The sequence below is a fragment of the Eurosta solidaginis genome, chromosome 1, assembly GCF_040869045.1.
Source record: "Eurosta solidaginis isolate ZX-2024a chromosome 1, ASM4086904v1, whole genome shotgun sequence".
Classification (NCBI taxonomy): domain Eukaryota; kingdom Metazoa; phylum Arthropoda; class Insecta; order Diptera; family Tephritidae; genus Eurosta; species Eurosta solidaginis.
Window position 1 is genome coordinate 74,894,199 of NC_090319.1, and position 13,260 is coordinate 74,907,458.

General features: G+C 32.0%; 1 protein-coding gene across 1 annotated transcript in view; it reads left to right on the plus strand.

Moving 5' to 3' along the window:
- Positions 1-2,749: 2,749 nt before the first annotated feature.
- Positions 2,750-13,260, plus strand: part of Delta (neurogenic locus protein delta) — a 135,987-nt gene continuing 125,476 nt past the window's right edge. Inside the window, exon 1 of the mRNA XM_067758299.1 lies at positions 2,750-4,404. Within this exon, the coding sequence (XP_067614400.1) occupies positions 4,345-4,404 (60 nt within the window). The 5' untranslated portion in view covers positions 2,750-4,344. The remainder of the gene's footprint in view (positions 4,405-13,260) is intronic.

Consider the following 13,260-nt stretch of genomic DNA (forward strand, 5'->3'; position numbering starts at 1 on the left):
CCATGTAAATGGGTAATGCATTACACATTAGCGACATAGGCCTTTCTGCGAGAGTTATAACCTAGATGCAACAGGGGTTGGGGAGCGATGTCCTTTTGAACCCGGAACAATAAACTCGTTTCAGACGTTTTTTTTTGTATTTTCAAATAACGTCGCGAATGAACCCTTGCACAAAAAAAAAAAAGGAAGAAGGGGAAGAATTCCCCAAATTAAATGAAATACATAAAAATGAATTTAATGTAATTGCACTAGTAATTAAAAACCAAAAGATATTTAGTACATTCAAAATATTTTCTACACTATATACGAAACCACTAGGCTGTAAGACATATAAGGAGTTGAATCCGAATAATTGTATGCGATGTAAATGTAATTCGGAATAAACGTAAACTCTAGCATCACATGTGAAACTTAGAAATTCTCGATAGAATCCTAAAAATTTAATGCATAAGTTATTAATTAGTATGAACTGTCAATAAATCCAAATTGTAAATGGGAATGCTGAGGTCTCCTTTCTTTTAGAGGGCACCTAAGGTATACAGGTAAGGGGCCACCGAAATTTTAGGTGCGTCGGTGGCCATGGATTTTGAGGGTGGGATAAAGCACCGGGCGTCGCAACACCACCCGCGGCGCCCCCTATGTATATTCGGCCCTTTTCTTTTTATTTTTAATTTTTTTCAGCTTTTTTGTTATTGTTTGGTTTTTCAGCGGTTTTTTTTTGAATTTGATTTTCAGCGTTAGTAACCGGCCATGTCCGGTTCGGTAGGATTTTTTGCGTCAGTTTTTTTTTGAATTTGAATTTAAATTTTTGGAATGTTAACGGTCTGTCCGTGACATCCGGTTCAGCGGATGTTGTTTTATTTTGTATTGATAAGCGTTTTGAGTCGGTCTCTGCGCTTCTGCCAGGTTTTTTGAATTTGACAGCTGTTGCTTTTGAACAGGCATGATATGACCATTTTCTCTGTTTATGGCGCAGGAACAGTAAGGTTGGCAAGGACCCGCCCCAGCCGACAATGACTAGCCAATGTGCACCACAACATCATGCCGACCGCCTTCCTTACTGCTTCCATCGTAAATGCGATACCATAACAATGCTAGAACCTGAAGAGGTTGTAGATTACTTCGAAGCGTTAAACCAAAAGGGAAAAAATAAGACGTAGAAGTCACGACGAAGATGTTGGAGACAACCCAATGGTGCTGCGAGTCTTACAAACATACCTCCTACACAGTAAAGTGGCGCCCAGCGAACACCTAACCATTGAGAGAAAGGTGATCAGGAGCCATAACTCTCATCGGGAGGAAATGTTTCTGGGCTCAGCCCGTGCGTATTTGGCATTTACTACAGGAAATGAGAAGAAAGGGTGCCAACTGCAGTCATGGTAAGAAAATAGCTGCACTCATATATGTGGCCTAATTACACTACTGAGTGTCTCTACATATGTTGGTACAAGATCCAGCAATGTTCTTGGAGAGTCATTTAAGGGTCATCCTTCTCAGAACATGCTTAAGAGGGTAGAGAAAGGAGAAACTTTTAGAAACCCTAGGTCAACCGGTCAGAAACGAGTACAGGGATCTGTTGAGCATCCTTTTGAAGCTTTATTTGTAGACGTCCCAAACAGCTTGGGCGAAATTTAGTGTAGGTCAGATGGGTACATGCTCGATCAAGTGAGAAAGGCGTGGACCCAAGCGCGGGGCTGTAAAATGTCGAAGATTATGTGTAGGTCCTACCTAAAACTTACACTGCCTTCTGCCGTCACATGCCGTCACATACCTTTAAGTTAGGCGTGTGCTAGCAGATGTAGGAAGTGCTTGTTGGAGGAGGAAATATAGAACACGTTTTGTGCTCATGCTCTGCGGTTGTCAGATTCCAGCTAGTAAGAGTTATACAGCTGTCGTAAAGCTTCCACTATTTGCCAAGAGGACGGTGTTATTTAATAACATATTTCTTGGTTTTTGATAGAGGTTTTCAGTTTGGTCGTTTAAAGAAACTTCTGGTAACACTGTGGACTCATTCAGTCTATGTGAGGTCCTCATGACCGGCTAGTTCAACCTAACCTAGCCTAAGCAATATTACTATTCGCGGTAGTAGGTAAGTGTACGCATACTAGTGCTTTTATTCTGTGTTTTTGTTTTTACATTAAGGTAGAACTGGACTCGATTCTTGTTTTTAGAGCATCAATCTTATCGATTCGATTCCAAAAAAAAAAATCGATTAAACTTTTTTTCGATACTGATGATTGTTGCTTTTCAATTCTATAATTTTAAACTCCGAACTTTTTAAAAGCACCTCTCAAAATCCCACAGAAATTTGAAACATGAATTTTTACTACCAAAATCCCTAAGCATCTACTGCAACTCATATTTGTAGTAGTTTTCTTCACATTCCCAAAATATACTACTAAATTCATACCACTCGGTACATAAAACCGAAACATCAACACTTTTTGAGCGCACCATTGAGAACAAAATTAAAAAAATATCTCTATACGCGCTCAGTTTCTCAACCACCCTCTTGTATTACGCTCAGCGGCAAGAGCGTAAAACTAACCACGCCACAAACAACGAATGCATTGCACAAAGCAAACAATGCAAAACATCTGTCGACAGAGCAGCTGCCATTTAACAAAACAAGCGCAAGCAAAGCAACACGACACAATGCCGGTATATGCTGTACGTCTCACACGCAAGCCAGCATACGTGAAAAGTCTTTGAGAGCGTTAAATGCATTTTTATGCTCAGCGCATCGTGGTAGCAGAAGTTAGCAGGCAGCAGCAGTTAAACAGCATAGCGTAGCGGCAGTTTTGAATTGAAGTTTGCGTGGTAAACGTGTTCGGTTTTAGTGGAACGCATAACGCTGGCAAACCTGAAAGTAAAGAAACAAGAAAAGCAAACACAAACAACAATGCTATTGCTGATGTTAGTCGAGTAGAAAAAATTAAACGAGTGTTAAAGCAAACAATTTTTTAAAGAAGTAAAAGTAGTGTTTTTGAAGACGCAAAGTTATAAGAAAAATTTAAAAAAATAAGAAATTTTATTTACTGAATTTTTAAAGTGAAAAGTGCATAGCATCAATTGCAAGTTATTGGAAAAAAATAGTATAAATTGAAAAAGCAAAAACTGACATTGCATTGTAAGCGCGTTTGAGTGCATCTTGAGAATATTTGGAAAATTGTTAATAGAAAATGTGCGCAAATGGATGAGACCAAAAAGCAGTGTTAAAGAAAAGTAGTTTGAACAAACACTTCACAAGCATTCCATGTGCTTTTTTTTTATGAAACTTCTATTAATTGTTTTTGTAGCACAAAAGGCATGTTTGCGCATTCTTTAGTGGATTTTCGTATTGGTAAAAAAAAATTGTGAAAAATTACAACGCGCGGACATTTTTTTCACACAGTCGTGCTAACACAAAAACAAATTCCGTTATTTTACGTTATGCGGTCAACGTTAACGTCGCTGCTACCAACCAGCAATGCATGCACGAAATCCAGCTGCGCAGCGTTGAAATGTCAAAAGTTCACGTGCTGCTGACGAACGCCCACGCAAAGCTCAAAACACAACAATGCGGATGTGTAAAAAAAGCAAGAAAATGTTTAATTAAAAAAGCCAAAAGCAAAATGTACATTTAATAAACAAATGTGAAAATTAAAAAAAAAAACAAAAACAACAAGCACATAAAACAAGTTAAGAATATTGAGTGAATGCGCGTGAAGCTCTGAAAGCAAGTAAAAAACCATTTATAGCGAAAAAAGGCGCCAACAGCAAAAGTGCATGTGAAAATTAGCAAAAAAATAAATATAAGTAAAAAACAACAACAAAAACCAAACAGCCACGCCATGCTGAGCTCACAATTAATAACACAAAAAGAAAAACAAAAAAAATGTTTGACAAAAACTTGAAAAAGCTAAACTGCTATATTTAGATATACTTTTTGATAAAATTAAACTTATTTAACAAAAACAAAAAAATAAAAATTTTACATATTGTATATGCATATGAATATTTATTGCATGTGTCTAACAAACAACAAAAACTCTGAAAAAGTGTTTGGCTACTTTCTAATTAAGCAACAAACAAAACAAAAACAAAAGTGACCAAAAAAAATTTTAATCTAAAATTTAACAAATGCCATATTAAAGATTTAAAACATTTCTATATAAAATAAAATAAAAAATGTCTATATAAGAAACTACAAAAATATTCTACCATACACTCCACCACAGAAATTCTGCTTCAGACAACGCTACAAAAAAGGCTGCTGTAATTGTACGACGAAAAAATTTATTGAACATTTTTGGACTCAAGCAAACAAAAAAAAAATAAAAATATATCAAAAAAATTATCAAAATGCATTGGATTAAATTTGTAGCTGCCACATTACTAACATTCTTAGTCATTGTTAATGAGGTGAGTTTAATATTTTTTTTTACGAATTTCGGTCGATTTTTGGGAGCTTGAGGAAGAAAATAGCGAGGTTAAATGGATGCAGACTTTAGGTCTCAACGTGGGTTAAATGATTTAAAAAACTCCCGCGTTAGGCATGCATGTCGTAAGAGATGTTAATCCCTAGAACTCAAAATTTCGACTTGGTCATGAGATATAGTTCCCGGTCTATTACCTAAATAGTTTTAGTTTTCGGAACGTACTAGATCGCTAACCATCAAAGGACTATCATCATCTTTCATTTCTCCAAAATCTTCTGAGTGGTTTAGCGCTACAAGATGAAGGACCAGACTTTCCCGGCCAAAGATTGCATGGGTTTTAATAATTTAACGGGGCTCGGAGTCTAAAAATTTCACTCCCAACTCCATGGCCCTTTTAGGTTTTTTGGCACACCGGACCGTTCTCTTCTTAACTCCTTACTCCAGACGAAGGTGGACTACAACAAGAAAACGGTTACAGTTTTTAATATTAGCATTTAATGTTTCCGGCAGATTATTAAATCTAGGTATTTAGGCATCTTACTAACTAAGAAAAAAAAGTAAAACCACTTATAAACAGGCTTGTTGAAGGAAATCTTGTCTTGCTATTTAGATATTAGTGCGCTTTTTGTTTAAATACAGATATTTTGCCTAAGATATTTTTTGTTGCCTACCTATAAAACAAGTCATGAAGCCATGAAAACATGGGTGGGTTCAAATCGAGCTCAAGACCTTAAAATAAAATTTTTTTTTACAAATTGTATTAATTTTAATTAAATTTATTGTTATGATATAAATATTTCGTAATTGAAAAAGTTTTTAAGATTGAAGAATGAAAATTTTAAGACAACTGCCATAGTTCATAGTGATCCATTTCGGGAGGTGCTAAACTCCTTCATCGGCAACGTTTTTTCCTTTCTGTTATTTTTCTTATGCATATATTAGAATTGTTATTGCTGAAATTTACTTTAATTTCGCATCAATTTAAATATTTGTATGAGAAAAATCTCTCTCATTTTAGCTCTTGTAGCACCCCGTGGCCTTTTTATCTCAAATCCCAACTCCAGGCAAGGATGGACTGTTATAACTTAACATTTTATTTTGAGTACACCAAGAATATTACCAATTTAAAACTTTATAAAATCATGTTGTTGTTTAATGAAATAATTATATTTTCCTTTTCTTTTATTATTTATTTTTATTGGTCTTTTGTTACATTGTTATTCATCTTAAGCAATAATGATATAATTAACAATTTTTATTTTGTACGGAATATTGAGTTCAATAAGGTCTTTAATACTTGACTAATTATTTAATTAGCCGTATGTGTGAAATTGGTATAAGTTTTTAATGTCATTGAGGAAAACCGACCTTATTAATAAATGTTAATTTATCTTCAGAAATTGTGAAAACTATACAGAAACTATATTTTCATTCATTTAAAATATTCAATAATTTTTGGCCGACTACCTACATATATTCTTTGTGACTAAAGGCTAAGACTATCAAAGGTCATTGATATAATTGGTAGAACCAAAGCACATACTTTCGTTTCTTCCTTAAATTATATGGTCTTTTGAGCTCGTTCGTGGAACATAGTACAAATATTTGTCATTTAAATTACTACTTAATGCAGTTTATCAAAAAGGCCATATATCAGAACTATTTTGAATACCATCCTATCTAAGAACTCGGTTAAAGAACCCCTTATCTCAGAATTCATAACAAATGAAAGAAGCCGTTAACGCGTTCGTGGCGTTAAAAATGTCTGGGATTATTGTATTATATTATTTGTATGTACATATATTATTTACAAAAACTTAGGATTGTATAATTACTATTGTATTTTGGAATTATAAAAAAAAAAAAAAAAAAAAAAAAAAATGTAAGGCGCGATAATCTCCGAAGAGATCTAAGGCCGAGCTTCTCTTCCAATTTGCGTCGTGCTCCTCTTGATTTTTCTCTACAAATTGGCCGGACGGGACCTACATGTTTTTATGCCGACTCCGAACGGCATCTGCAAGGCAGATGAGTTTTCACTGAGAGCTTTTCATGGCAGAAATACAATCGGAGCGCTTGCCAGACACTGCCGAGGGGCGACCCCGCTTAGAAAAATTTTCTTCTAATTGAAAAATCTTATTTCTAAAATTTTGATGTTGCTTTGCCCGGGAGTTGAACCCAGGGCATACGGTGTGATAGGCGGAGCACGCTACCATCACACCACGGTGGCCGAATTATAAATGCTTATTAATTACAAAAACTTGAAATTGTATAAAACTAAATAAATAAAAATTTACTTTACTATTTGAATGCTATAGCATTCACGTCCGCGTACGTGTTAATGGTAGAAATTCTGAGATAACGTCCCATCTTTTAAAACTTAAACTTGAGGCAGAACTCTTTTAAAACAGATTTACAGTTAGGTTGTTTTTCAACCACATTCAGAGATAGACTGTTCTTGACAAAACCACATTCTGAAATGAGATTTTCTTCAAACAAACTCTAAAGTAAGTCATTTCGATCTAGCAACTGAGATAGCGTGATACATATTTCACTCAGCCTACGAAAGGGAAATATATCAGCGGAATTACAATGTGATGACTAGATTGACTGCGGGAAAACTTCAATAGTTTAGTATGTTTTTTGTTTTTTAGATAAATTTTACTTCAACAAGCTGTTTGCTTCTTTATTTCTCCCTAAACTTTTTTTAAGGTTAAACATTTTCTCATGTGAACTTTAAAATTATCCTCCCTATAAACACAAATTTTCTTTCTAGTATAAACCTTAAAGCTTGCATGAGAAAACGGCTCTTAGATTTGGCTGTTTTTCTCAACCAGAGTACAGTTAGGCTAGGAATTCTTGCCAATCAAGAAACTTAGAAATCACGACATCCTATTATTTCCCTCTATTATCCCTATACCTTAAGTTTCCCGTACCGGTCATCAACAAACTGAAAACCTAAATTAAATAAAAAAGTTCTAGGCTTCATTCTGTATCCATAAAACTAAAGATTCTCTTTCTAAACTAAAATTTTCAAAATTATGGCGAAAACGAAATTGAATATTGATATTTATAAGTTACACCACATTTTAGGCTCTGTTGCGCTTTTCTTAGAATATCAGATCTGGCTATAAAAATAAAGTAACAATTTCGGGTATTTTGCTTTACAAAGTGCGTTCCTAGCACTATAGTAGAGGGTTGCTAATATGTTTGACATGATCAGTTTCCAACCATAAAATGTTTGTTTGTACATATCTTATTTTCATGGCCTTAGTATCATTTTCTAAGGTTTTAAAGAGATTTTAAGTAATTTAAAAGAGGTCTTAGTCATGAAAAGTTTTTTTATGCACCCAAGTAAACTACTTTGAAAACACTGTAGAATTTTTTTTAATTCGTTATTGATATCAGCGAAAAAAAATCGCACGCCGGATCACAAATTCGTCATCTGCTACCGTTACAAATTTGTACATTAGAGAATTTTTTACGATGAAAATAATTTGGCAAATTTAAATAAAATATTGAACATCTCTCATACTTCCAATTTTTTTCGCTTAAAAAATCCTTTTTGAATATAAGCACATAAATATTCTTGCTTTAGGACACTTAAGCACATATGTTCCAAATATTATAAAAAAAATACTTACTGCCTAAAATCTTTAAATGTAAACGAAAATACAAACAAATGTTCGCCTTTGTAATTTAATAGCGAGATATAAATATGCACAAAGGGAATGGGGTTAAATTTATAATCGCCATAGTGAAAGAGTTAGAAATCAGAAACAAATGGATGTTTGTATGTACATACATATATGTACATATGTATGTATTTTTTGAATATACATAAGTAGACTTTCCAATGAAATTATTGTGAAACATGGCACAACCCCTAAAAGCGGAAAAATGACCTTCATGATTATGATAGAATTGAATTTCTATGAATTTCTTGTTTGGCAAAAAAACATTAAATTACATTCGTAAAGTGCTTAGAAATACTACTTACTTATGTCGAAACAATTGGAACATTTTTAAGTGACAAAAAAGTATGAAAGTGTAAAAAATTATGAAAATTAAGCAAGGAAACATGAAAACTTAAAAAAAAAGCTCTATGCAGCTAAAAAAACTTGCGCAAAAAATTTTTTATTTGAAAACATAAAACATAATTTAAAAAAATATGAATATCAAAAAGCTGCAAAAAAGTAAAAAAAAAAGAATTTGTTATGATATTTTTTATTATTTTAATTTAAAAAAATTTTTTTTTAGTAAAACTTAAACAAGTTTTCGACAGTTAAAAATTAGCAAAAAAAAAAAAAAACTAAAAAAATTGAATATATAACTTTTTTTTTAATTTTTTATTTGATAAAAGAAAACATTGGAAATTAAAAAAAAACATATTTTCGCCTTTAAGAAGTTGCGAAAAAATAAGGTATATTTTTTTTAATATTGTTATTAGAAAAAGAAAACATTACAATTTAAACAAATTTTCGGCAGCTAAAAACTGTTTGTTTTTAATATTTTTATATGATAAAAGAAAACATGAAAATTAAAACAAACAAATTTTCGACAGCTAAAAGGCTGCGAAAAAATGAATTGAAAAAAATTTTTTGTTCTATATTTTTATTTAAATAAAATATTAGGATATACATTTAAATTTTTTTTAGAAAAAAAACATGAAAATTTAAACAAATTTTCGGCAGCTAAAAATTGTTTTTTTTTTTTTTTTTTTAATATTTTTATTTGTTAATAGAAAACATGAAAACAAAGAGCAAAAAAACAACAATACACTTTTTAATGGACATTATTTTTCTTTTAAGCTTTTTTACGCATTTAAAGTCCCTTCGTAATTTTTAGAAACATCTGCTATTAAACTGTTAGTCACAATAGTGGCTTGTTGTTGTTGCCTGTCTGATTTGCCTGCTTGCAAATGTCAACTTGTCGACAAGGCTGGTGGCGTCGAAACAAACAAGAGTTAAAAAAAAAAAACATTTTAAGCAGTTTTCCAACATATTTCGCTGCTTGGCAGGACACCCAGCGTAGGTCAACGTGCACCTAGCGTTTACAACACCACCAGCAGGCGGCCGGTCATTGAAGCAGGCTGCTAGCAGGCAAATGAAAAAAAAGGACAAATTAAACAAGTCAACAGCATCCATATAACATTGCCACCAGCAGCCTCACTACCACCAGCAAGAGGTGAAAAAATGCATTTATTTTTTAATCCTTTTATTCTCTTACTTCCTTTTTCTTACAGTCTTTTCGTGTCATAATTTTGTTTATGCCTATGGTTTTTTTGCATTCCTGCTTTTGCACGCATATCTTTTTGCTGTGAGTTTTTTTTTGTTCATAAAAAGTGTTGCTAAAATTAAATTTTTTGTATGCTTCTTCTGAACAACGAAACATATGTTGGTTGGTTTTGCTTTGCTTCTACGCGCTCCTGTGGTGTATGTAGTATATATTTAGGTTCACCAACTTGATAATCATCTGTTCTTACTAAAGTTTTTATCTTGCTACGTTTTTTTTCTTGCTGTTGTTTTTGCATTTTTTTACTGCTAATTTTACTTTGCTTAACCAAATTAAATTTCTGTATCTTGTTGCACTCAAAATATTATGTGTATGTTTTTTTTTTTCAATATACTATGCTTCGTTTTGTTTTTGTAGGCTTTTTATTAACTTTAAGTCTCCCTCCCAGCGGCATTTTTTTTTTTTGTTCCGTTGGCTTGTCGCTTGTCCTTTGCTTTGTTTGTGAAATGCATCTCCTGCGGTCTTGTGAGCAGCTGAAAAATATTTCAATACAGACTGGTATACTTTTCTGGTTGGTTTTATTCATATTTTGATGCTAATTTTAAGTTTATCTTGAAGTTGTTTTAATGGTGCATTCTCTAGACTTTGGTGTTGTTAAGGTTCTTACTTAGTTTTATTTATTTATTTATTACAGGCTATGTGGACTACAAACTACCAAACAAAAGTTGTTTAAGCTAGCCCAACCCATATGCCCAATCAAAAAATGAAAACGTATTTAATTATACCATATTTAATGCTAATTTAGTAGGGGCTAGTTAAATTTATTACACTTAAGTTAATTAACCCATATTAAATTAGCATTCAATATTGTGCAATTTACTAAGGTCTCGCTTTTTGATTGGGCTGAAAGGTTAAGCTAGCTTAAGAGACCTGCTTTTATAACTGAGTAGAGGCGCTAGAATTGACCGTTGTAGAAGCCCGATGCCTTCCGCCACTTTTTCGATATATTAGAACCAATCGCTGTTCTAAAATTTTGAAAGAGTGTTAATGGGTCTAAGTTCTTCAGCATTCAAAATCTTTTTTCTACTTTCTTAATAAGAACAACTGTCGAAAGTTTCCATTCATTAGGTACTATTCCTCATTGAAGACTTATTTATTAGTATAGCATAGAAATAACCCATGTATTCAATTGAGTATGTTATAACACCTTATGATATGAGATTATCCTCGATCTAACGGTTTAAATTTTTTAAACTATTTCGTTAATTTTATGGGTATTAAATTCCTCAAACTTAAAAGGCGTTCGAATGTGTGAGTGATGTTGTGTATGGTATTCGACCGGTTCGATATTTCGTTTTATGTACACTATGATGAATTAATTATAATATTACTATAGTATTACAAGTTCAATTTTGTGCTGGTTTTTTCTGAAATTTATCTAGCAGTTCTTCTTGCTCTTTTATAATTAGCATGTCCATCAAAGAGTTGTCCATCTACCAAGCAAATATTTACAAATATTATAAATTTTGCCAAAGCAAAATAAAAAATGCCTTGCTTCCTTCTTTTAATTATAACATTTCATTTAATTTACCGTTAAAAGAAATTTTCTATATCAAAATATTGCACTTCTTTGCAAGAACTAAAAAAATAGAGCAGTGAGAAGTTGGTATTATACAATTTAGGTGTGACGAACATTTATTACTATGAAATTACTGTTTCACTAATTACAAACGTATTGTTTTCAGTTCAAATTTCCTTTAGCATTAAATTCTTACTATTATTCTTTTAATATATCATGCAGCATAAAATCAGTTGCACTAAGATAAATAAATCATTTTTGCATGAACTTTAATCGAATTGTATGGCTAGGAACTATGAAGGTTAGTGCATTCTCAGTTTATATTTCTAGAAAATTATAGTGATCGATTTTAAGGAACTTGAGACCAAGTATAGTAAGCTTAGAGCAAGGAATATTTGATGGAACACTTTTGAGAATAGTTAGAGTATAACGAATATGTCTGTTAGCAATCAAGCAAGCTCCTGATGAATCACTAAATGCAATACGTTTAGCTTTCACGACTTTTCGAAAAATATTTGACAATTTAAATATTAGAGAATGATGGCTGTCAATCTCTTATCACCCGCATTGGGTCGAATCCCATTGCGTACTTAAGAAGAAATCTTGAGATTCAAAAGCATGTAGTTTCCACCATCATTGCACAGAGTTATTAGGTTGCTCTCTAATGTTTTCAAGATTTTTTGAAAATTATTTTGGGGGCGGACAAACCGACAACTGTTTTGATGATAAATAGTACATTTTCTCAGGAGTGTAATTTGAAGCCGAGGTCCTACATCAATGACCATCTTGCTTAGGCTTTATATCTTTGATCAACGGTGCTATGTATGCACTTTGGTTATTTTTCCCATTGAGAACTAAGTAAGAATAGTGGTTAAAGTTACTGTATACTTAGTTTGCTTTAATTCTTCCTGTTATTAATTTTTTCGTATTTTTTATTTTCCTTTTTCCAACTATTAACAGTTTTTTCCTATCTTATGCTCAGCTTCTCCATTAGCACTATTATTTTTTTTTCTCATTCTTCATAATTGTTTTCTTTTCACTTATATGCACATGCATAGGTGGTCCCCCTCCTGCTTATAAAATTGACATGACAACATGCTGCGCTAATTTCACGCAATCATACCATGAGCAGATTGCCACAGGCGGCTTGAGACAGTTATGAGCTAAAGTTGTGGCTGTGTATATATTTTTAACTAAGCAAATTAGTAATAAGCTAAGTAATAAACGATCTTACTTTTGTGTTTAAAGAAGCAAAAAGGGAAAATTGCTATAATACAAAATATGAATTATCCTCTGGAGCTTCATAAAACTCATGGAGTCTTTCGAAAAAAATAAATAAATATGATAAAAAAAAAATTTTTAAAAATTCTTAAAAAAAAAAAAAACAAGAAATGTTAAGAAACAGTAATATAAAAAAAAAAAATAAAAGAAAAACTGAAGTAAAATTTAAAATAAAAGAAAAGTAAATAAAAATAAAGTAAAATGAAATCCACAGAAAAAATTAAATAATACAAAAAATTTAAAGGAAGGCAAGGACAAAAATAAAACAAAAAATAAAAGAACAGGACACAAAAAATATAAATGGAAAAATTAAATAAATATTGAAAAAAATAAGTAATAAAAGAAAATAAAAATTATAAAATTTGATTTGAACTTTATTAAAGTCTTAAACATTTTTTAGCTACAAATGTTTTGTACTAATAAACGGCAATGTTTCTATACAACCAAATTTGAATTCACCGAGCGCTTTATAAAACTTACGAAGAAGAAAAAAATAATTATAAAAATTAACAAAAAAACAAAAAAAAAAAAATTGTAATAAGAATTTTAGAAGAAAAAATACAAAAATTATAATCAAAGAAAAAATTGAAGAAAGAAACAAAAATAAAAAAAAAACAAAAATAATTAAAACAAGTAAGGAAGTCTAAGTTCGCGTGAAACCGAACATTACATACCCAGCTGACCACTTGAAATGCTGTTGTTGTTTGTTTTGTGTGCTTAATAGTGTTACAAGGCTGCGCAATAATA